General features: G+C 33.5%; 1 protein-coding gene across 1 annotated transcript; it reads right to left on the bottom strand.

Moving 5' to 3' along the window:
• Positions 1 to 6355: 6355 nt before the first annotated feature.
• LOC118751503 (probable cytochrome P450 313a4) lies at positions 6356 to 24974 on the bottom strand. The gene is made up of 8 exons (XM_036486335.1): positions 24750 to 24974; positions 24471 to 24674; positions 23932 to 24117; positions 17297 to 17366; positions 17109 to 17223; positions 16874 to 17023; positions 6683 to 7106; positions 6356 to 6615 (listed from the first exon to the last, which is right to left on the bottom strand). The coding sequence occupies exons 1-8, from the start codon at positions 24922 to 24924 to the stop codon at positions 6455 to 6457; spliced, it is 1485 nt and encodes a 494-aa protein (XP_036342228.1). The 5' UTR covers positions 24925 to 24974; the 3' UTR covers positions 6356 to 6454.
• Positions 24975 to 26848: the final 1874 nt, after the last annotated feature.

Raw genomic sequence — 26848 nt, 5'->3', positions numbered from 1 at the left:
CTTTATAAAGCATTCTCATTGAGCCTTTAACTCGAGTTTAACGTTTTAATTTATGAACAACTGTCAAGTGTTCATATTGGAATGTTTAAGAAACTCAGAGTTTAATTTAACATTTTTGGTTTACTTTTTCTCATTATCATTTAGTCTGTTCGCGTACAACAGGATTTAACACACACACATATTATTCTAGAATACAAACCGTTTAGCTATAAAAACCAAGAAATGAGGATCGAAAGAACTTTTTATGGTGATTTCAACCATATCAAAGCTATTTTTTTAGATTGGCGCTTACACATATGTTAGTGTTTGGCCGAGCTTCTCCCCCGACTTGTGGCGTGCGCCTTGATGTTGTCACCCAAATGGGACGGACCTAAAGTTTTACGCCGACTCCGAACGGTGGTGGTATTTTTATGAGAAGCTGCTTTTCATTGCAGTAATACACTCGGAGGTTTGCCATTGCCTGCCGAGGGACGACCGCTGTTAAGAAAAAACATTTTTCTATATTTTTTTTGCGATGTTGCTTTGACCAGGGCTTGAACCCAGGTGCTGTAGAGTGGAAGCGAGCACTGCTTACCACTACACCACAGCGGCACACAAAATTATTTGGTACAAATAAAAACCAAAGCCAATAAAAAAGGGTTCAACTTTTCTATTTCTTAAGTGTTTAATATCTCGGAAGCTACTTAACCGATTAAAAATTATTGATGCTAGTTTCAACATAATTTAAGTAGTTTTTATGCAGCGTATATACTATAACCAGTTTTAAAACTAATTTTATATAAAAGCTATTTAGAAAAATATACATTTTTAAAATTTTCTGTGTTTTTTTTTAAGTATAAAAATATACAAAAATAATATAAATTATATTGGCACATGAAAGAAAAATTAATTACCTTTATTTTGGCGTCATTAGTTTTTTAAAAGGTAATGTTGTTCGAAAGATATTAGTATTGAAAGAAAATCAAAAAATTTAACTTTAACCATTGATATCTTCTTTATATTTTACTTCCGCTAGATAAGAGGGGCAAAAGCAAAATTTCGAAATTTTAAAATTTTTTATGCTTGCACAAAATTATTTATAGAATAAGAAATCGTGTACAACTCTTCGTCAACGTGAAAAATTAAAACAATAGGTATGTAGATATTATGAATGTATGTATGTATGTATGTATGTATGTCAAATCGAACTTTCTGATACTATTTTTTGTCTATTTCCGCGGTGCACGTATGTAGGAAATTTCACTTTCAACTGTGTAACCAGACATTTGTATGCGCATAAAAATATTAATGACCTGAAAAATTTAATAAAAAGTAAAAACATTTTCATAGCCGTTCACTGCCGTGTTTATAAATTTATATTATAAGAGCGTATTTTATAAAGATGAACAAAGACACGCCAAGCTAGTAGAAATCAGCTGTAACTATTTTATGCTAATTTTTTGCTAGTCCTTCTTTCTGCTTGTTTTGAGAGCAAACAAATTTTACTATAAAAATTATCATAACTACTGTACGAGAACAAAGGATTTCTGTTGACGTCCCGCAAATAGCTGATTCTATCAAATTCGCCAAGGTAAATAGCGGTACTGCTGAAGGCGCCATCTCGTGAATGTGCGGCAGCACACTTGTCTGCATTGTTGACGTAGCTCATTTTTGGTAGAAAATTCTTTAGTATACGAAGTACATTCAATATTTCTATTGTGTAAATTCGCGGGTCAATACGATTAAGTATGAACTAATAAAGTTTCGGTATTTCGATATTTGTGAAGAAGTGCCAAGAATAAATAGATCCTGGAAATCTGTGTCAATAATGATAAGTATGGTTTTAACCCTCTAGTATGAAAATTTTTTTATGAGTTGAAAAATTCAGGAATGGGTGAATTTAGCACGAGAAATCCAAAAATGATGTCCATTTCGATCTGTGACAGTAACTTTTTCCTACAGGGGAGAAAAACCAAGACCGTCTGGAGACGGGCTCGCCGATATACTTACACATATTTTCAGCTTTCTCTTACACAATGTTGACCTACGAACCGGCAATCCCGTCAGCAACGGTCAAAAATGCAAAACAGGGGTTTTATATGTCGGCCAGCTGGTCTGTAAACGGTCTGTGTTCGAAAGCAATTTTCTCCATTTCGAATGGTGACATAATTATAAAACTTATATTAAAATACGGTGCTTTTAACAACGAAATCAACCGAATTTTTTATATCAAAAAAAGAAAGAATCTAAAGAAAAAATTTCTTTAATTACGAAATTACTAAATAGCAAGAAATAATTAATTTTAACCGTGTTTTCAAAATCTGTAATTCAACTGCCGATTAAAATAAAACGGATTGACATAACGGATTAAAATTTACACCGCCGTAAAGGTACGATTTTTGTCTAAAGGTCGTGCCTTACGAATATAGAAAAAAATTATTATAGGTGCACTAAAAAGGTATTTAGTTAACGACCGTCTGGAGGCGGTTCAGCCTACTAGAGTAGCGATGCCCAAATCAGCACATACATATGTATGTGTCGCGGGCGACTGCGCGTGCAAAGCTTTGCACAGCGGTGCTGGGCAAGCGCGGAAACAAAAAGTTATCGGAAGGGGAAAACGAAGTCAACAGAACCCTGCAAAAAGTGGGACTAGGTTAAATACTAGTACAGGACCATGCTACCTTGTAACCAAAATGGTCCAAATATATGGAGAAAATATGGTTACATTAACATTGCGACTATTAATAGTGAGATTGTATGTGTGACAGTGATGGAAAATGAGTGTGCATTGTGCCATTTCCGGCCCTTTCGGAAGCAGCCGGCACCTTCAGCACAATCGATTGATTTTCGGCACTATTTTTGCGTAACTCAATGCAACTAATAAATATTTCTTTCGGATCCGCAATTAAAAATATTTTTTTTTTACATTTAATCGTATGTGCTTAAACTGATAAATGATATAAACATAGAAACGCAAGCAGAAGAATCTCGCTTCCACGTTCTGCATATGCGCTTAACATTTTTGTTTAAACAAATTTGTCGAATTTTCATCTCTAAAGCAAATATTAAATATCATTTAATATATACTTTATGCTTAGTTCCCGGGTGACTTCTTGGAAAGGTTCACCTGTAATGAGTAGCTCGGCTTTTCCTAGTTGCAGGCAGTCACAATTAATTACTCACCGCTGTCGGTACCTTAAGCCATCAAATCTGTTTTGTTGTTCCATTCCATGCGCTCAATGTGAGGCAATTGAACGCAAATTTTCAACATATCGTTAATACTATATTAAAAGGGCGTATAACCTAAAACGATGTGGTACTTACGATTCGATGAAATGCATCATAATCAATCAAAAAGTGAATTTTGAATTTTTAGTTAGTTACGGCTTTTTGTAATTCAGCGACGATGCACAGTGGTTCGGATAGCAGATCTAGCTGGACGAAAGTCAAAATTTTTTTGTTTTTAAAATACTTAATGGTACTTGGAATACATTCCTGACAATACATTCAAAGAGAAATTGCATTTATTAAAGCATTAACATATGAAAACAAACAAAAATAGGTAAGTCAACGCCGCCTATTTGAGAACTCTATTTAAAAGCTGAAATTTAACTTAAAAGACTGCTAATTGCACTCACAAATATTTGCATAATTGAAAATTGACTTTGTTAACAAAAAATTACACTTATTCCGCTATAGATTCAGGGGTCATAACGCAATTTATGTCCACATTGGTATAAGCAAATTTATTCTAAAAAATCGTCGTTTTGATTAATTAAAAAAATAAATTAAAGAGTAGGAAAAGTAAAGGCCGCCGAAGGCCGTTATAAAACCACTTGCATATTACTCTTTACACCTTCGAAAATGCAGAGGGTAAGTTCGAAAACCAAGTCTAACCAATTGGCTTAGATATTTACATTTTAGTCACGGTATGTCAAATCTCAAAATTCAAAAGTAATTAACAGGAATGTATCTGAATATAAATATAAGATCAGTGGCGGATCCACGGGGGAGAGGGGGGTTAGGTGTTAAAACAGAAAAATACTTGGAGTTATAAAACCTTTGGTTATGTAAGAGTTAAAAAAAATAGTACCTCGCGAATTTTCTGCTTTCTGAAATTAAAAAATTATACAACAGGCATGCAAATCTTTAAGCGCTGTTATAAAATTTTTTCTGAAATTTATTTGTGTTTCTTGCTGTGATCTTAAATTTTAGTCATGGTAAATAAAATCTTAAGAAGTGAGTTGTTTGACATTTGATGTTGCTGAAACTTCTAAAAGACAACAAGGTATCCGTGATTATGCGATTAGTAAATTGAAAGAAATATCTGATGAAAATGCTCGTTCCGAAGTAAATAAAGTAAATTAAGTAAATGACTTTAGATTCGTAATCAGCAACCCAGAAAATCCCCAGAAACCCAGTTACATAGAAATCTACCGATTTTTTTTAACTTTTCGTCCGCCATATTGGATCCGCCATTTTGAATTTTTGGTAAATGACTTTAGATATGTAATCAGCGACCCAGAAAACGCCAGGTAAATAAAGTAAATTAAGTAAATGACTTTAGATTCGTAATCAGCAACCCAGAAAATCCCCAGATACCCAGTTTCAAAGATGCATCAACGAGTATTTGTTTAAATAGTTTCGTCCAGCTAGATTTGCGATCCGAACCACTGTGCGATGTGTGTTAATCCCTTTCCATACTATACTAACGATATATTACAAGTCCCACTCCTCAATAGATATAAAATTCATATGACTGTCAACTTTTTCATATTCCATTTTATCGTTATTTCGATGCGTGCTTATTTTTAAAATTAAAATTTTTACAGAAAATTAAATAAATATTTTTGATTTCGAGCTGAAAGACATATAAAAGAAAGCACGGAACTTAAATTTAATAAGTTTTATGAGAAAAAATAATAATTACACATTTCTACCAAAAAATAGAAAATACTAGCGATGCATCCAGTTTTTTCAACAGACCTTTGACAAATAATGGCTGCATTTCTTTATTCATTCTAAACGTTTGGAATAAACTTATTTGTTTACTTATTCTTCAGAACGTTCCTGATGATATGTTAACGTGTATTTCAAACGCATTCTGTTTATTCTGGCTGTGAAATGGGATTATGGATCGAATAAAAAAACGCAGCCAATATTGATAGTTACATAACTCATACCTAATTAGAGGTTATCTTTTAACGAGCAAATAGTCGACTCTCTTTAACTATAGGCAGCTGTTAAACATTTCCGCTGGAAATACCTACTATTATCTTAATTTTTGACTCTAAATTATAAAAGAGGTGGACGTAGGGGGACAATCTTAACATAGCATCTCCACAGGCAAAAAATGTTGGGTATAATTTTTTGTTTGCCAGATATACGTTTTATCAATGCACTTGCGCAATATTCGCATTCGCAAAAGCTCCACATTGATTATTGCGAATGCGAAAGCGAATGCAAATTTTAAAATTTATGCGGAAGTTCCGCGGTTGCGAATGCGAATGCGAATATTCGCAACAACCCCGGTATGTAAATATGTAAATATCTATGTAGCTGTAAAAAGCTTCATATGAATTTTTTTAAAAATGCATTATGCACTTATTTTTCAACTAAAAAAGAAATTTTAAACTACAATCAACTACAAACGATTCTGGACCTGAATTCATTAAAATTGAAGCTGTAGCAGTAAAAAGCTTCATACGAATTTTTTAAAAAACTTACGCACTTATTTTTCAACTGCAAACAAAAAGAAACTTACTACAATACTCCAGAGAGTTAAATCTAGGTATTTTATCAAAATGCATTAAGGTCCGCTGCCAACTTCACGGAGCTGTAATTTTCACCATACCAAAAGGTTTGTGACAATTAAGGAGCCGCGGTTGTACTTTGATTTATATGTTTTTTTAGAAAAAAATACAAATCGCTGTAGATTTATTAGAAACTTTAAGATTGGCAATGGAAAATGCGCTTAAATATAGACGTAGTTTTTCATTTCTCGCTGTTTTTCCACCTCTAGCAACAATATGCCAGGTACGCAAAATGTCCCGATCTCAAAAGATTTCCTCATATGTGTACAATTTCGATTTTTACCACTACTGTCGATTAGTAAATAGAATTTTTAAATTATATGTACATATTTTAAGAGTTCGGAATTATTTTACAACGAGATGTGGAGATTTTTCCTTGCCAAAAAGTAGGACATTTACCTTTCCGGCATGTGTAGTACTGGGACTATGCTCTTAAATCCGGGACAGTCCCGCCGAAAACGGGGCGGTTGGCTACCGTGCTTTGCCGGTATGTTGGAGTCTTATTGATATTACACATCGTTGGTAAAAAAAAAAATAATTCGTTTATAAATATTATTGTGCTTCTATTTAAATAAATTTTACAAAGTGTAGTTCCATTAAAAATAAACATCTTATTTAATATTTTAATCCTTATATTTAAAATCGAATGAAGACTATCCACCTCAAGCTCTGACTTCTATGCTTAATAGCGGCTCCACTTCATAGCCCAAAGTAACTTTTGGCATGAAAACAATATCATGATATTTAAAAGTTGTTGAGAATTTAAGACTGCGGAGTAAAGTTATCAACAACACGCGCAATGTGAATTCTGCGTAACGGAAACCTTTAATGCAAACAGAACAAATTTGGTTTGATTACTGATTGATTTACATAGCTTCTGGTTAATTTACCTATGCAATTGCGCGGTCCTTTTGAGAAAGCCATATACGCACACGGATGACGCTTTGCAATATTTTCAGGTAGGAAGTTGTCGGGGTTAAAACGATCTGCTTCCGGGCCCCAAATCTCTTTGCGCCTATGCAATTCGTAAATTGGTATGACAACTTGCATTTCCTTGGGAATCCTTACACCGGGACGTAGTTCGGTTTCATTTAGTGTTTGTCGTCCAATGCACGGTATTGGTGGAGCTAGTCGCAAAGTCTCTGCTATGACCATATCCAAGTAAGGAAATTTTTTCATATCGTCGTACCCCACTGAAGAGACTTCGTCTGGAAATACAGAACGAACTTCTTCAAATACACGATCCTGAATTTCCGGATGCATCGCTAGCATCACAAGTACCGAGTACACCGCAGTAGCTGACGTCTCGTAGGACTGGAAAAATGTTTAAAAAGTAAGAGACATGTGTGCTTAGCTTACTACTACTATATGTAGGTATGTATGTTCATATATATATGTATACGGGAGGTTCCATGAGAAACTGAACCTCAGCGCACAAAAGTTTTTCTTAATAAAATTAACAAATGTGTGGATAAGACATGAATACAAATCTTGAATCAACCAAAGAATAACAAATTAAGACTTTAAATGCATTTTTTATGTTTTAAAATCAAGTTATAAGCTAATTTTTTGAGTGAGTTTCAAATAGGTTGTGTGGAAAGTACTGTCAAGTAATTTGCGATTCTTAATTCAAGTGTTTGGTAATTAAAAATATGTAGGTGAACTCATCTGCGTTTAATAAAATTGTATTATTTATATATTGAATTGTGTTAGTGCTTTAACTATATTATGAGTTATTATTAAGCAGTATTGGTCTTGTCCCACCCGTGACAAAAAAAGGTAAAAGCTGTTTTTTTTAATTACAAAAGTTGTTATTTTTAATTAGAGAAGTTGTCAATGTTTACCCCAATTGCATTTTCGTTTCCACATACATAGTTAGATAAGAATAATTCAACAGTCAAGCATGTCCCACCCGTGACAGCTACGGGTGGTACAATTGCCAGAGGTAGGTTTACAGGGCTGATAAGCTTTATTTGTTTGTTGAGGTGGACGCAGGGGAGAAGGGCGAAAGCGCGGACTCGCCCATTACCTATATACCTATGCGCGTAGCCAGAACGAAATTTAAATTCAAAACCAATAACTTACTTGCTAAAAAATTGTTTATTATAGCCTAAAATTATTGTAACTAATGGAGGTAAATATGTTGTACAAAAACACATAAACAGAGGTTCACAAATGTTGATACAAAACTATTCATCGATTTAAATAAAATGCTATGAATAAAAATAAATGCTTCTGCACCATATACCAACACGGATATAATGAGTGACTTATAGAGATTGGTTTTCGTACGTCGACTTTACTCCTGAATTGCCTACTCAGTCCAAAGTGAGGCATTTCATGTCACCGCGGCCACCTCTGTGCGCGACCTCTAATGATTTGGATGAAAGAAGAATAGACTGAAGGTCTAGGTGACATGAATATACGTGCAGCATAATTTACCGATATGGGGTAGGGTTGCCTATTTACACGGGACCTACATTTTAAGCAAACGTCATACATACCTTTCTTTAAAGTGCTGTACCTTGGAAACTTAATGAAAAAAAAAATTATTTCTTCCGTCTTTAATTGTACATCTTTTATATTAATGTGCAACGTATAAAAAACAAAAAAAAGTAAACATTTTGCTTTTTGATTTTTTTTTTTTATTGGTAGAGGGCCTCGGTTGTTAGAATTTATTGTGACGTCGGGAGCTGAAGTCTTGCTCTAGCTGCTAGTCACTTAAAATTTCCTCCAATCTCGTCGCAAGCAAATTTCCCATGTGAACTTGCAAGTTCTTGAAAGTTCAATTGTGCTATTTCCTTGAAGGGATTTTCGTAATTTCAGACCCCTTTGTAAAGTTTATATGATTTATTCGTATTGTTTTTGTTTTGCTTAGACTTTGTTGCTTTTTCCATTTGTCCCAAAAATTGTAAACGTGGTACAAAGCACAATAACAGTATTGAAGGAAAACGAATTTTGTACCGCAAATGTTTAGGCTAATTTCTATAGATTTGTTTGAGCTAACACGAATTCAAAAGCTTCCATCAAAAAATGGCGTTTTTGGCGTTTGGTGATTGAACCTTGACACCTTGACCACGTTTTCCTCAAAATCAGAAGGTGATGGAAACTTTTTATTAATGAATCCTCAATAACGTTGAACACGTAATGTAAAATATAGACAACCTTATACGAATCGGTGGAATTTGACTTTTTCACAATGTTATTGAGTTTGCACTTGACGCCAATCCGTCCTCTTCACCAAATTTATCCGCTTCACTCTTAGTGATAGTCATATATATTTTTTTGTCCTCGCCCTTTATTTTTTTTATAAATCCTTACTAATGTTATAAATGTGAAAGTGAGTTTGTTTGTTTGCTACGCTTTCACGCTTTAACTACTCAACCGATCATCATGAAACTTTGTACACTGCTTTCATTTAGCCCAACTTAAAATAAGGATAAATCAAATTTCGATTAGTGAAGGGGGTGTGGCACCTCATATACCTTTTGAAAAAAATCAGATTCAACTGTAACTAAGGGAGTTATTTGTTTGAAAATTATGTTAAAAATGGATGCCAAGAAGCTTAAAAAAGTTGTAGTTCGAACTTATTTTGAAAAGGGTTGCCAGCTGTTTGAGAAGTCAAATTTAAAGTAATTATATGCAAGCTATCTCAAGAATTAAAATATGGTTGTCTAATGAAATATTGGTAAGAAACCTTTAGTTTAAAAATTTAAATAATATTTAAGCCCTTCGCAAAGGTTGCCTCCTTTTTAAAAACTAAATTCAATTATTCCAAATTAAATATTACAGTAAAAGGCGCGCGGTTGATTTATCGGTGGTGATTTAAGTTTTACCCCTGCACAACTCAGCCCTGGTATCTCGGAATGAAACTTTAACCATAATAATACTGGAAAATCACATCCATTGGGCCAATTGTAATACACAAGAGTTCGATATACTCATTGGTGCAACAGGTCGATTTAATCTGACATCCACGAAACCTTTTCTAACTTGGCGATTATTCGTGGATCATAAATAAGATTTTTGGTAATAACTTAACTCCAGCGCCAACTTGCGGGTGAAATTGTGAAACTACACTCAAAAGTACACAAAAAAAAAACTTCGTTAAAATCGGTCTGGGCATTTAGGAAGATTTCACTCACCATTTTTCTCCGTGACTATAAGATTGATTTCATATATTGCCGTACCAAGTTCCGGTATTCTACCATGAACACTTCCAGAGATATAAAGAGATATATATCGAATTTTTTGCGTATAACCATCCTTGGGACGTCTGAAGCAGGTGTCCGAAATCTCAAAATAATCGGTTCGGTCATTCTCGAGCTTTGCGAACACATAAAAACGTCTTTCAAAATATATGTAGGTTATAGATTATAGGTTATAGGTTATAGAAGAATGGTATGAATCGAAATGATTTCGAATACGAGTATCAGACGAAATAGGTTTAAAAAGGTTGTCAATTGTTTAAAAGATTAAATTCAAACTATTCAATAATTTAAATGAATTATTACAATATGGGTATCAATCGAAATGTTTTGTAATGGGCTTTATTTCAAAACTACATGTAAGAGGTTTCCATCTGTTTAAAATCTCAAATTGAGTTCAGGGGATAAGTTAATTGAAAAAGTATGACAAGTGAGAAGTTTAAGAAAGTTTTTGTTTGAAAATATTTTGAAGATGGTTAAACAAATTTGAAACCTCCAGTTTTTTAATTGAGTTTTCTTGAAATAAATTTTACTCAATGTCGCACGTAGAAATTTCATAAACCCAGCGAAGCGGGTGAGGGCGATCTAGTTTTATATAAATGTGATTATTAGTGCCACTACTTTCGAATATCGCCAGATTTGACTGAAAAGTTTTTAAGTCTTGATATAAGAAGCAAGAGATATTAAAAATTCATCGTTTCGAAAAGAATTAAAAATACTTGGTTTATTTTTTAACTTACTTAAAAAAAGGAGAAGGTTATCAAGTCGTCGGAATAATGTTTTTTTTGTATGTATGTTACCGCATAACTTTGGGCAACGTTAACCTAGTTCTATAATTATTCTTTTTTAAGGAAAGGTGGTTCCTGATACATCATATCATTATTATTTTGTTTAGATCCGATATTTGGATCATGAAGAAATTGACGGTACTCTTTTGTGTTAAAAAATTAGATACTTGTTCTCCTTTACTTTCAATTAAATGCAAATTTGCTAGGTAAAAAACTAGGCACCGAAAATCCGATAAGGCCAAAATGATACCAAATATTTTAATAAAGACCCATATAAAGTTTTGCTTGTGTTTTAAAGTTTTGCGAAATACTAGAAAATGGCTATTAGGGATGTCGGAAAACCAGCGATGCATCGAAAATATCAATGTTTTGCATCGAAAATGATCCACTCGATTTATAAATAGTAGATGTATCGATGCATCGATGTTTTTTTAAAACTGACATCTCTAGTACATTGAACCGTCATTCTGGATTTTCAATTGTACAAAATATAGTGAGACCTTTGACCAACAAATTTTAATGGCTCCAAAAATTCGGTTAACAATATAATTAGCTCAGTTGCAGGAATTTATTTCAAATTTTCTACACTTTTGCTAATAACATTTTTTTTTTTGTGAAACATTACCTGAAAAATCCTATGCAAATCGATGCACCGATGTATGCCATCCGATGCAGCGGATCAAAGAAAACCATCAATGTATTTTTGCCTCTGACATCCCTAATGGCTATAAGAAGTTTTTTTTCCTCCCTTGTAAAATTTATAAAAACGGACTTATCAGACTTTCATTCTAAGCTAGCGATACTTAAGTAGACTATACCCAGCAAAAAATCGGTAATCGCTTTAGTGGTAACCTGTTCCGGAAGACATAGCGTTATAATGCCTTTGTTTCCGCGTGGTGTTGGTAGTCCACCGCATGTTCCGCACCGGTGCCAAGAGATTGAAAGATGGAATCTCCTTGTAGAGCTGAGAGCCTTTTGTGAAAGTCCTCGGCTGACCTTCGTCAGTGAAGCTTCTCGAAGTCGAGCTTCGTCGGGCTACAACAAAGTAGTGAACCGTTACTATGCCGGCTCGTCATATAGAACGCACAATCGCTTAGGCTTTTATAGTGCCAAACTATGTAGAAGAAACATATTTGTATGTTTGGGCTCAACTTTGATGCAGGTCCACGTCGAATGTTGGACACTTGATGCCCCGTTCATAGGACTTCCTTTATGGCGGTTATATCATTCTCATATTTATCAACGACATCCCGCATTTATATATATGTAGGTATCTTGTTTATAGAGAGTCCAAACAATACAGGAGCATATCCGTTATTCGAAGTCCTACTTTAGTGTACTATATTTTTCAATTTGTTGTTAGATTTTTATTCTATGCTCTCTGCATATTTTCTTTTTAATTAGGTTTCTATGTGGCGGATCGAAAGCCTTTCAAACATCCTATTGCTAGGAGGTTTTCTAAAGGATTTACATTAATGTATCCAGCCACTGGCTCAAAGTAAGACGACCGTTACTGGCGAACAAACGATATAGATTTCAGTGGACCCTTCAATAAGATATGGTTGAGATGTCCCACTAGAGCTCCCACTCTTTCTGGCGTAATCCAAAGCTGTTCACGGGTTGGCTACCGAATCTCGTACGCGTAGATCTTACATTGCCCAGGGTGGTTGAATGCGGACACAAAAGAAAGCATTGAGTAGAGTTGAACAACTATTTATAACTGCTTGCCCAGAAGACACCAACGTTTAACATCGCTTATACTGGTTAAAGGAAACCATGACATACGAAATGTAGGAATTTCACTGTTGGAAGTGATATCGCGTGAATACAAATCGCTCTTACCGAAACCGCTGTCTAGCGGCCAGTGACAGGCTCTAAATATACCCTATTTGAAATTTTACAAGGATCGGGAATTCTTTCAGGCCTATTTAGTAGCTCATTAGTAGTCATCGACTGTTTAGCTTTATAAATTTTCCCCACATTGTTGACGAGCGAGGCGGCACTGAGAATCAATAATTAAAGTATGAAGGGAAAATAACGAATTAAGCAAACATAAATGTCACTTTGATACAGTGATCGGACTTCAAAAAAATTCTGTGTTGTAGAATCTGGAAAAAAATGTTGTAGATCTTTGCGTTTGGATCAAACTTTGTATATAAATTAAAAAAATTCTGCACATGGCAAACCTTTTAATTAGACTCTAAAAAATTTAATTTAATATAATAAAGTGCAAGATTGAAGTTGCTAAAAATTGCGTTGAGTTTTGGAAATTATTTTTCATATTAAGATATTTTTCGAACATATTTTAAGAGATTTCTGCAACCTTGCGGAGTGCTGCCAGCTATTCTTTTTACACATCACGAGGTGGCGAAAAAATGTGGCACGTTCCAGAAACAGCTAATTGGGATTTGCTGATTTTTACAATTTTCAAGTAAAAGTAAGCAGAAACCTTTCGTGCACTTAAATGTGCTAATAATAATAATAATAATAATAATAATAGATTGACGCTTACACATATGTTAGTGTTTGGCCGAGCTTCTCCTCCGATTTGTGGCGTGCGCCTTGATGTTGTCACACAGAGCGGAGGGACCTACAGTTTTACGCCGACTCCGAACGGCGATTGTATTTTTATGAGAAGCTGTTTTTCATGGCAGAAATACACTCGGAGGTTTGCCATTGCCTGCCGAGGGACGGCCGCTGTTAAGAAAAAACCTTTTTCCTTATTTTTTTGCGATGTTGCTTTGACCAGGCCTTGAACCCAGGTGCTGTGGAGTGGAAGCGCGCACTGCTTACCACTACACCACAGCGGCCGCATTAAATTTGCTAATACTTTCACAAAAATCACCGTTTTTTAACATTTTCGCTATTAATTCTTTTTACGAATCATATATTTTGCAATTTAACACAATAAAACTCCGTTTTCTGTCTAAAAATTGATTACTGAGAAAATTTACTATTTTACAATTTATTTTATGCTCCCATTCGGATTTGTTTACTTATGTCAAGAAAAAATAAAACTACTCAAAAACGCCGAATATGTGGTAGATTTCAGACCTTGAGTGGTAGATGTGGTAGATGCTCAAAAAAGTGGCAGATCTACCACAATGTGGTAGAAGTCCGATCACTGCTTTGATAGTTGTAAAAATTTGTACTTCGCCCCAGGGATCGAACATAACAGTTATTGATGAAAACTGTCATGGAAAAACTCACTTTGAAGGAAATGTTCTACAGCTAAGAGATGCATACCAATCGATTTCTTTTTTCGCCGAGACTCAATTTTGAAAACAAATTTTAATTTGCAATTTTTATGCAAAATTAAAAAAAGAAACAATTATTTTTAATTTTTGTATTATAAATCCAAAATAAGAAATGTTTTTGATTTTTATATTATGTCAGGTGACAGTTATTGAAGATTTTTATTTATAAAAGTCATCAATAAAAATCAGTCAGTGACTTTTACTTTTAAAAGTCATCAATATAAATCAGTCACCTACTTTCATTTTTTAAATCATTCATATAAAAGTCATTAACATGTTTCGCAGTTAAGAAGGTGTTGGGAAACAAAAGTTTACTACGACTTATACAAATGACTTTTATAAGTATGATTTAAAAAATAAAGGTCAGTGACTGATTTTTATTTATGACATTCATGAATAAAAGTCTTTGATAGCTGTTATCTAAGACATAAAAATAAATAATATTATTATTTAAAAATATAAAATAACTGTTATTTACAGATTATTTAGATAAAAATCAAAAATAATTATGTTGCATTTATAAAATAAAAATCATCAATAACGGTTATTTAAGGAGCAATTAAATTAACATCAAAAACTAATTGTTAAAGAGCGATTTTTTTAATAAAAGTTGTAACTATTACGATCCATGCTTCGCACCATGCTCGCCTATGTTGCAAAGTGTGCAGCACTTTTAGTGCCCTAGCTCAATGGTGGCAACAAACTGGCGATGGTGTCAAATTCCGAAATTCACTGAGTTATCCAGTAGTATTCAGTTCTCTAGATCTCTTTAAGATGTAGCTTTAAATTTGTTTAACAGGTAACATAATCAACGGAAATAACGTCAATTGATAATATTTCCCATAGTGATGCGCAATAAAATCAGTTGGAGTTATTACCGTTTCAAAAGAGAAATAAAGTAAAAAAAATTAGAAATAAAGTAAATGATGCAATGCTTAAAGTATGTCGAGTCAAAGAAAAAAATGTTCTTCCATCGTTACAATAAACATTGCCCCGTAAGTGATTTCATAGATGAAAGAGGTTACTGCCAAATCCTCAGTGCTATTAATCAACACAATCATAACCCAGCACCAATTGATTTTATTAAAAAATTTTAAAATTGCGAATATAATAAAAACCCAAAAAACCAAACGCAAAAAAGCTGGAATACGAGAAATATTTGATGAAAAATGTAGAAAGGATCCAGATTTGGTAAAACATGTTTCGTTTCCAAAAATAATGCGAACACTATTGAATCAACAGAATGCTTTTAAAAAATTATGTAAAATGCCGCTGATGCAAAATGCCTTGGTTGCGAACAAAGCAAACATTTTTCAAAAACAATAATAAATTTAAAAATGTAAAATATGTAAAATATATGAAATATTTAAGAATAAAACTTAAAAAAAGGATATAAAAAAATTTTCTACCTACATACATATGTAAATTACAGCACGACGGGAGAGGAGGAAGGGTGGCGCAACGCGGTTTGGTGTGAGGACGCGGACCACGGGTCGCGGCGAAGCTAAGCAAATTTAATGTTTGAGAGAGCAATAGTGTCAACGGATTTTATTTCGCTGTTGAAAAGGTAATAATGCAAATTGATTTTATTTCGCACCCATATGCGAAATAGTGTCAATTAACGTTATTTTCTTGGTTATCTGTCACCTAAATTTTGGTATAGACGAATATCTGGGAGCGAATTAACGGTATACTTGAACAATCTTATTATCGAAAAAAAAACAATTCATCTATGGGGCAAAATTAGCCAAGTACACCAGGAAAATATTGTATGTCAACATAAATTGTTTTTTTTTTGCGACTTGCTTATTTCGACGGCGCATTTTCTAAGCTCTCCAACGATATATAGATATAACACAAGTTTATGTTCAGAAATGAAAATGTAGCCCGACTTGCCACATTTTAATATACATCCTTGTCTAAAATATAGCCGAATTTCGGGTTTTTGAGATTTGAAAAAAGTGCACTCATTTAATTACAATTTTCTGAATCAGTTGGCCAATCGCGATTTTTTTGTATGAATTTTTATAAATAATTTTCTTCTAAATCCGAATACGAAAAAAATTGCAAAAAATTATTGTGCCCACCATATAGCACGGAAAAAGTTCTAATAGGTCAGAAATTGTTGATTGTCTATTACTACGTTTATACGGACAGAATAATCGACTTAATTGAAAGCGCATTGACACCGTACACATTTCGCTCTAGTGTTTATACTTACGGCTTTATTTCGGCATCAAAGTAACCGTCTTCAAAAGCAAACAAAATAAGCTGTTTTCATTTGACATTTTATAAGTTAACATAATGGAAAGTGATAAATTTCTAATTTTATTCGGCATTATAAAATCGTGGCAAAGAAAAAGAACGATTATTATTAATCAGCTTTTAAATACTGATGCGATTATTTGGAATTTGAGCGGAACAGCTGACTTCCAATTCGCTTTGAGTGAGAGCGGTGTTTATACACTCTTTCTAACTGTCTGGAGAAATAAACTACCGATTTGAAATGGATTGTGAGCCAAAACACTTCGCTCTTTCAAAGCGAATTGAAATTCAGTTTATACATATGTTTTGAATCGCGGCGAAATGAATTAAAGCGAGTTATGCATGCGTATAAACGTAGTATATCATAAGATCATATCATATTAAGAAAAGTTGCATGTTTAAACTCATATAACTCAACAAAATACCGCGAAAAAAATCTTTTAAACATTGATTACCATTAACCATAGCAACAAGGTGGCTTGAACAAAATGCCGACATAAAATTTTTTCCTGGTGCCCTTAGCGAGTTTTTCCCCCTATCTAAATAAACTTTTTAATATTTACCGCAGCAATCATTGAAAAACTCTGAATTTCCACTTCTTTGACATTGTATATTCCTTGTTTCATAGCTTTTAGCGTCAAATTAATTACCGTTTGTTTGCCGTCTTCGTATTCATCCGACTCGGCTTTGAGAGAGGGATTTTTCTTAATCAACTGCAAGTTAATGAATTCAATATTTATTTGTAATTTATCCAGTCGATGAATTCATTTTATTCTTATCAAGTGTTTTTGTACTTACATCGCGTACTAACTCTCTTAAAAATTTAAGTGTTTTTTTGTAATCTGGCGTTAGAGTTAGAAATCCTAAGCCCACCGAGGAGTAAACTGAATTCTCTGCCATGTGATGAACCAAACTGTGTGTTGGAAATATAAATGTCGTAATTTAGTAGAAATCGAATTGTGTGTGAATGCTGGTAATTTACTTACATGTTAAATGCATTCAAAATCTCGTTATACTTCTTAGTTCCTTCTTCCATTTTCATGCCCATTATAGTCACTGTAATTTAATAAAGCATATACACATAAGTATTACGGATGTGACACAATTAGGGGATTCACAAGACGTGTTAACCGTCGTAAAATCTTAAGGTTAACATCTTTTTTAATTAAAATGGTTTTAGGGGATTTCTAACTAAACCGAAATTCTTATAAACTGATAAAGAATATATAATTAGCCAACCCCCCAACCATTTTAACCGCTATTTTACATAAACAAGTGTTAAGCTTAAGATTTTACGACGGTTAACACGTCTTGTGAATCCCCTAAATAAATGTTGCAGATTAACCATATTTTAATTAAGGCTAGAAACGTTCAGAAAGAATACCCCACATGCATATTACATTAAAGTTATTTGATCAACAATATTTATTTACAAACAATTTTGTTTATGTTTAATATCGAAATATTCCATTACAGTTTTTCAAGTATCTACATAAATGTTTAAGTGGCAATCCTATAATACTTATTTGGAAAAGTTCATTCTAATTTGATACATATTTTCCATTAATAGTCATATTATTAGGAACACATTTACTCAAAATGCCGCAATATCGCTACAGATATGTATGTATGTATGTACATATGTATCAGAGGTTTACACCGCCGCCGTCGCCTAGTTATGAAAACGTATATCGCATACGCATACGTATACCAATAAAAATAATTTGCAAATACCTAACTCCCTGTTTATTCGACGGTGAAAATATTTTATTTAATATTGCCTGATTATAAAAAGGCAATAATATGAGCATCGGAAAAGAAAATAAAATTAAAAATGGTAACGTCTTGACTATAAAAAGGCAATAAGATGAACATCGAAAAAGAAAATAAACTTAAGAATGGCGGCGTCTTGCGCTTATTTGCAAAAAGTATCACTAATCAATACTTATTTGCGTGATTTAGTTATTTGCAAATAAAAAATTAACTCAGCGTTTATACGGCAGAGTTTACCATTTTGCAAATTGTTATTTGCAAATAAGACGTGCGTATAAACGTAGTAAATATTACATACATTTGTATGTATTTGTTTTATAATATACAGAATACATAATATACATGGTCGCCTAAAGTCCACTTCAAATGAATACATACTTAGATAGTACATATATAAATACCTCGTATATGCGGAATCCAAGGGATTTGGTTATTCTTTTTCCATTACTGCTTACTTTATTAATTTAAGTTATAATTAATAATAGGCATGTTTTATTCAACCATCACAAGCAAATAGCTAAATCTTGGTCAAATAAAACGAAATTAGCTTATTTCCTATGTTAGCCTAAATTTTGTTTGACTGCAAATAGTGTCAAAGTAAGTTTTTGCCTCTTTCTGATTGGCTGAAGGACAATGCCTCTTGTTCAATATACAAGCCAAGATAGCTTTTCATAAGCCAATATAATTATGTTGGGTAAGTCCTCCATACAAAATAAGCTAATAGCTTAAATTTCTGGACAAATAAAACACGGCTAATAATAATCTTACAGCAAGTAGGTTCAGTGAATATACCATTCCACAGTTTTGAAAAAATCGGTTTTTGGCGCTTTTGTAAACTTTATTTATCATCGTATACGCGGTACTTCGTTTGACGTATACGAGGTATTTCGCGCTGAGCGACGATATAGTTCAATAAGCCCAACTTTTTTTTTGTTTAATCTTAATCTTAAAATATAAACAATGCGGTTGTTCACGCTGATTAGGTATTCCATAGATTCTTGCAAAGAAATTGGAAACTGTGTACTTATTTGAAAACGTCATTCAGAGTCTGTTATTGTTTACGAAGATATTAGCATTCACACATATGCATCTAATACGGGAAGGCTGATTTTCTAAAATATGTATTTACATATTACACCCCTAAAAGGATTTATTTTTCAAAAATGCAAATAAAAATTGATTTTCTTTGGATTGTAAACTTTTTCTATACGAACTATATAAAAGAATTTGTGATGACCTGAATTGGTAATCTAATAAAAAAATTGGTTATTTTTCCTTAAATTTGGTAACTTTTTCGTCTAATCTTGGCTAGAAAGTTCTTTGAGCGGCGGCAGCACTGCCCATATTATTACTCCACAATGCACTGAGCTTCTTTAAAAAATATTATAGATAAGCCCTATTTCTGAAAGCCCTTTTAAAAAAATCCTAATATTGAAGAGAAAAACTAAAAACGAATATTCACTAAATCTGGTCCATAGCTTCGGGAGCAGTTTGATTTTTTGCGTGTTTCTGAATTTTTTGGTTTTTGTCGCCCGTTGTAATCATATCCAAACTGTATGAATTTTTTTATGTTAGGGGTATTCTCGATCCGTTGCATACTGTCTAGCATGGTGCATAGAAAGCACCAAAATATAATGACTTGATAACTTTGTTGTTGCTTCATGTTTTGCGTTCAAACAACAAACAAATTTTCTATTTATGCTATCTTGCTAGACAGTATGCAACGGATCGAAAATACCCCTATTATTTTTACAACTTTGTAAATTTTTTAATTGGTTTTGGTCTTTGATAGCTTTTTAAATAGGAAATTTCAATGGAAATCAAGCATTATAGTTACGGTGACCCTCCGTCCTGTATTTTGCAGGGCTATATTGTTATTCAAAGGTCTGTCCTGCGTAGTTTTTCAAATTAGCAAAACCTCAAAATGTTCTGATTTTTTCCAAGTGTCCTGCCTTTGCCCCGCATTTTATTCGCTATTTTAAAATATGTAAACCGCGGGAGCCCTTTACTTATCAATATATAAGCAGTGTCCATAACTGATTGATAACTACATGAGCACGAGGCTGATTTTGAAGCTTCAACGAGTAAATGCGTTCTCAATTTTGTGGGGTCAAAGACAATGGACGGCAAGAAAATGGCGATCAGCATGACAAGTATCAGTAATGCTGGATTTCCACTAGGCATTAAATGACAAATGATAAAGTCGGGCATTAAAAAAAAATTGTGTCATTACATTAAAAAAATAGTCATTAAGCTCATTTCCACATGGCATTTTTTTAAATGGCATACATTTTTTGCCATTTCAATGCCTATTGGAAATTCGGCATAACACTGCTCTACAAATTTTATACTAATCGCATTACCCTATATTTTTTCAAGCATATTTTGGTTCGATAAACACGACAAAATAGTACACAATTTTCCTTTCAAAGACAATTCGAGATTTTCTTCGAAAACGAGATTTTTGGCACTTTTCGGAGCTATTCGTCAATAACTCATGAAAAGATCTCCCAATCAACGTTAGCGATCTACAGCACGAAATGTATTGAAGTGCCTCTTACGAAAATATATAACTTGTGGCGTCGGCAAGAAAAAATCAATAGAAATCAACGGGAGTTTTTAGCCACTTGCACTGGTTTAACAAGAATTACATAACCGATGCTCTAAAAATTCAGACTAAACAGTACAAAATTTAGATGAAATTTTGTTGAATTTTTCTAAATTCTAAATACAGTTTGACTTGTGTGGTTTTGCTTAAAGAATGAACCATATCTTTAAGAAAAAATAACAAACAAATTTTGACTTGAAAAACATTGCAACAAAATTAAAACAAAAATCACTATGTATTTACTCACTTTTAATATATATATGTATATTTTCTTGTTATTTTAATACTACGTAAATTTACACATATGTATATGAAGGAACATATATATATTTTTTTAATTGTCCTGTATTTTCAATTCATATTTATGTTCACCGTAATGATAATAAACTTATTGGAAAAGTTCCGTTTTATGGGATTGGGATATTTCAAGTATTTTCGAACTTTCCCGGCTCTGCGCGGCCCCTAAATTCTATCCGATCGCCACCAAATTTTTGATTGGAAGCATTAAGCCTAAAATGAACTTTTTTAGTCCGGCGATTTGAAATAAATTTTTATGGTCCTGTCTATTGTATGCTTACATATATATTTGCAATATTTATTGGTAGATAATGTATATCCATAAGGAAGGCATGTGATACAAATTAAGACTTTTTACTCCACCATGGACCGATGCACCGCGGAGGTATTAAGATAGGGAAAGGTGGGTCGCCAGTTGGAAAAAGTTGGGCTATAGCCCGTTTTCTTACCAAAATTTGAAATTCGAAGTTATATATGTATGAGTGCGTGTACATACATATCCTCGTTTAAAATAGAAAACCGCGTATCAACAAAATGTAAAACCGCGTATGTGAGGTTGCATAAATTATTTTCTAGATAGTAAAAACACTCATATTTCAAAATGGTTCTCTTTTTATTACCTTCCTTTTATTAGCTCGGGCTGTAACTATGTAATATTGATGCGCCTAAAAGATGCAGCGATTTCTATTCTCAAGTTACATACCTAATGACAGTACGAATGGCAATTATAATAGGGAGGTTTTAGTTTTTTAAACTATAAGTTTATTTATAAAGCAATGGCATTTCTGGCTAGTATATTTCAGGACGAATGGATAAGGCTTGAGCCAAGAGCTTTTGTGAGCAAATCCAATTTTTGGCAGCAAATTTCAGTTACGCGGTTCTGCAGAATGACGATACGCGGTTTTATACTTTAAACAACGATATGTGTAATGGAGAGTAGCTGCTTTGAATTTTTGTCCAGTGGTTTGCTGGAGAGAGCTTTACCTTTCGTTACCTCAAAAATGCGGCTAGAGAACTGTGTTAGAATTCGATTAGAGAATCGTGAGAAGAGCACTAGACATTTCAACCAATTAGAAATCACCTGTAAAACACGATCAGATATCTAACCGCTTTCTCGATATTGACAACTAAGACCATTTTTTGTAGGGAATGATAAAATTTTCGCCGGTTTCTCTAAGCATCTTCTAACCTTCTAATAGAGAGAAACACATTAGAAATCAAAACGTTTTCCAATCGTTCTATAACCTACATGTTTGTTGGGAAGTAAAAGGAATTTAGGGTATTAACTTACATTTAAGGATTTTCTAAGCAATTTTAGGGAAATGTAATTAAGAATTGCTATGTAAGTTCTTTATCAGTTTACACCCAGCAAAAAACACGATTACCACAGAAACGAAAGTGGAAACGAGCTAGGCGATGGGAATCGCTTACCCTTTCGCTTCAAGAAGGCCTTATTTTAACATGGGCATGTCATTGGAGGTAAGCCCTTACCCGCAGCATTGCCTTCAAACGAAGGGAGAACGCATGGATAAACAGAATCCAGAGAAGCGAACAAAGAATGCATTACAGAGAAACTAATGTAGAATGCCTAGATAAGTACATACTTATTTATATTAAATTGAAATCAGAAAATGTCTTAAAAGATTAAAATTAATTAAAATTTTTATAAATCAGCTTTTATACATACATATGTATTTATTTAGGTATTTAGATTTTCTTACAAATCGGTATGTACATACATGCATATTTAACTAAGCTTAAAATTGTACTTCCTCACTCTTGTACTTCACTTCATTGACTGACTTCTACTTCGCTGCAAATTGAACAAAGCAAAACATGATTTTTATGCGAGACAAATTTCCACAGAAAGTAACGGTAGAAAAAGAATTTTTGGGTATTCATTCTATTTTTCAGCTGACTACGATGCAGCATTCTACTTTGCATTCTCCGAAATGAAGCAAAGAAGCGAAATAAAAAAAATATTGTAGGACATTCTACTTTGTATTCCCTGAAATGAAGCAAAGAAGCGAGACAAATAAAATATTGTAAGACATTCTACTTTGCATTTCCGGAAATGAAGCAAAGAAACGAATTAAAAAAGAAATATTATAGGACATTCTACTTTGCATTCCCCGAAATCAAACAAAGAAGCGAAATAAATAAAATATTGTTGGACATTCTACTTTGCATTACCGGCAATGCCTAAAAGAAGCGGAAAATTTTGAAGGCATTATAACGCTATGCCTTCTAGAACACGTTACCACTAAAAGCGATTACCGATTTTTTGCTGGGAGTTAGCCAATGTTAGTATTATCCAGCGTCGGAAGTGGTCATTTAAGATCAGTTTTTCTACGCTAGAGTCGATCTAGTAAGCTCGGAGACATAGTTAGCTCATAGACAGTGGGAAAGGTATTTTTTCGCACGTGATATAGTTGAAACCATGATAAAAACATAACAAGGTAAAACCATTGAGAGGCAGTCTGACGTTTGCCAGCACATAATTTAAAAATTCAAAACTCAAAATCACACACACATTCCCATTTTCAATCTCAAACAACAACAATTGTGAACAATTTCATTTTTTTATTCTCAATTTTATATGATTTTAAAATGTTGGCAAACGTCAGAAAAAAAATCATGGCCGACGAATTGAGAGAATGAATATACTTTGTAATGTTTTTATCATAGTTTAAAGTGTCGCTTTTTATCTCCAAAGTAATTGCTTTCATGTACATATCTGTCAGGAACCACAAGAAACACAAAATCACAATGAACTGGTAACTGTTTGGCAAGTTCCTAAAAAAATCCGCGCACTTGTAACAAAAACTTTATATCAATTTCTCGTTTTCTAAGCACACGTAATTATCGCAAATTACATTTTATTGATCAACCAACTTTGTATTAAGTGTTAATGCGTAAAGCTTTAGATTATTACAAACTCACAAATGCTCAATTGTAAGCCAAAAGCTTTTATAACACCGAAGACGTCCTGTTCATCGCGACCAGCTATAGAGGTTAACTTCCGTTTGACATTCTGTGCAGTGTCGTTGAATAACGGGAAAAAGCTCATGAGGTTATTGTGGCTAACAAAAGGACTTATTGCTTTGCGATCTGGTTTCCATTTCTCGGCTGTGCGTAAGAAGAGTTTATCATAAAATCGGCATTATACGAACATAGACGCATATCGTCGATGTTTTTGCAAAACCGCCCATCGCCATCGGCACTAAAATTTTACAGGAGAGCGAAAAAACGGTTTATTCTTTGAAGGCATCGCCTTGATAGGCGGTATTTTCTCTAGCTATTATTTTACAAATCTGTTGTGTAAATAACGATTTAACAATTTTCATGCATAAATCCCGATGCTTGGAGTTCAGGGTAACCAAATCTCATTTTTGCCACAACGGCGATTTAGGCGGTTTTGCAACTGGTCGATGGGCGGTTTTGCAAAAACATCGACGATATGTGTTATCACACTTATTCACCTGGATTCACAATAATCCCATTTATGACACCGTTATTAAAGTGAGCATACAAATCTCTGGCTTTGTTGAGAAATTCACTCGAAGATGTGACATGTTTAATTACTTCTGGCTCGACGGTAAGTATAATCGGAGTCGTGGCTACCCACACGCAAGTGGTTAAACTTTTTAATTCATCGAAACTACGGCTTAAAGAGCTATAAACCTCTGCAATTGTATTAAAATTAACCGTTTTACGAAATGTTCAAAAAACTGTACTCGGGCACTTTTCACGCCACTTACTACTTGAATAAAAGAATTGATATGCGATGCCAACAAAAGGTACTCCGTACTGCGTGGGCAATTTGGAAGTTATATTACGGAAGGATCTTCGTTTTTCATACAACCTCCAACTGGCGATGAGCAGCATAATGGCTGCCGTCAGGATTACCGATTGCATTGAAATTAGAACACTCATACTTGTAACCAGAGCACCGTAACCACGTACAGCGAAATGTACTAAATGTGAACAACTAAAACTGTAAATGTTAACTGCACACACTTATATATATTCATATAAGCATGCAACTATGTATGTATGTATGTAAAACTACCCTGTAGGGAAAGCTACTAGCTGTGAACTAAAATTCTACCAGTTTGCGTTTCAGCCAAACTATTTCCACGTTCCACAGTGCTGTGTCTCCATATAAAAAGTGGGCAAAAATAGAATAATGGACGGATTTGAGTAAAAATTCGTTTCTTGGTGGATTAGAGTACGGAGATTTCAAAAATCATTTTTTTTTTTACCTAGCTCTTACATTTTTCATGGAAACTGAGATTGAAACTGCAAAATTTGATATTCAGAAGTAGTTCCAATACTGAGTAGTTATTTTATTATTTATACAGGGCGTTTTCCTAATAATATTAAAGACTTCAAGGCTTCATTCTATGGCTTAATTCATGGCAAATAAGATTCCCTATATCTCTCTTACGCAAACCCTCTAGGAATGGCAGCTACTTTCATTTTGGTCCTTTTTGACGACAAAATGTTTTTTTAAATTGATTATATCTTTTGGTGTGGATGTCACACGCTTAAAAAATTTGATTCATTCAAGACGACAATAAATACTCAAAAGACAAATATAATTTTGTTTTCCTTTTTATTAGTTACTTCGCACGAACAAGAGTTGTTGCAAAATACTGAATCAAAAATTATTTGTTTTATCTAACGCCGTTTATTGAAAAATTAAAGTCATCATGCAGTCAAATTCCAAACTACTCAGCAAACACATTAGTTCATTGACTATATATTTTGTGGTGTATTCATACATGAATTGTGGTGTATTCATACATGAATTTTGTGGTGTATTCATACATGAATTCATTCATGAATTTCGGGTTGAAATCATACTAGTCAGAAAAAGTGTAATCTGTACTAGCTCTTCTATAAGTGTAATCTATACTAGCTCTTCTATCGAGCTCTTCGATGGAATAGTTTTTCAACAAATGCTCTACCCTTCGATTTTTTGTTCTCCGTGAAGCTTCGCAAAATTCTTCTTTAGAAGGTCTTCCCCGTTCAGCACATTTATCCTTATTTCCATTGGAATCCGGAAGGGAAAGGAATGTCCAATTTAGCCATTTAGAATATGTTTTTTCAAAAGCGCTTCTTTTGCGGCCACTATAATTCCACTTAATTTTCATCTCACTATTAAAAAGTTTTATTTTTTTATTCAAAAGTGCTTTGTCGCATTTAGCGAGTATTAATTTGTCTTCAAAACATGCAGATAATGCAGACACTCTATCTGATGGACGAGTAGAAATCCAGATATCAGCTAAAATTGAGTTTTTTATAATTGAATTCATATTAATATTAGTTTTTTCACTATTTTACGCTTCACTACACAGCACAATATTTTTTAAAAAGCTCTATAGAGTGGTTTCCTTACAGATTTTCTAGTTAGAAAAATTGTGTCTTAAGATAAAGTATGATAAATTGTATTTGTAGCAATTTTTTTTTTAAAGACTCCAGCTAAAGGCATTTTCATAAAAGAAAAAATATATAAAAAATACACAACTTTAAGAGGTTTTTGTGAGAACCTTATGAAATAAAAACAAAAACTAAGCCCAGATCCTTAATCTAGGATAAATTTCATTTCCAACGATACCAAACACGTTGATTTTTGCCCGCTCATACAGCACTGTGCGTTCTATCCTTTTTCAATGTTAGCAACCGGCATTTTTAACATTGCGATGTGCCACTAGTAATCAATTGTCAGGCTATGCATCAGCATCTACTAGTAGCATTATACAAGTTGATTTCATAGTCTGCCAATTCATCCCCGAAGTCGCGTGGTATGCCAGAGGTGTCAGGTTCAAGTCCTGGTGCAGGAAAAATTTGGCTA

This window comes from Rhagoletis pomonella, unplaced genomic scaffold, assembly GCF_013731165.1.
Source record: "Rhagoletis pomonella isolate Grant_MI unplaced genomic scaffold, Rhpom_1.0 Rhpom_scaffold_00001, whole genome shotgun sequence".
NCBI lineage: Eukaryota > Metazoa > Arthropoda > Insecta > Diptera > Tephritidae > Rhagoletis > Rhagoletis pomonella.
Note: the sequence above shows the minus strand (reverse complement) of the source record. Positions and strands in the feature narration are given on the sequence as shown.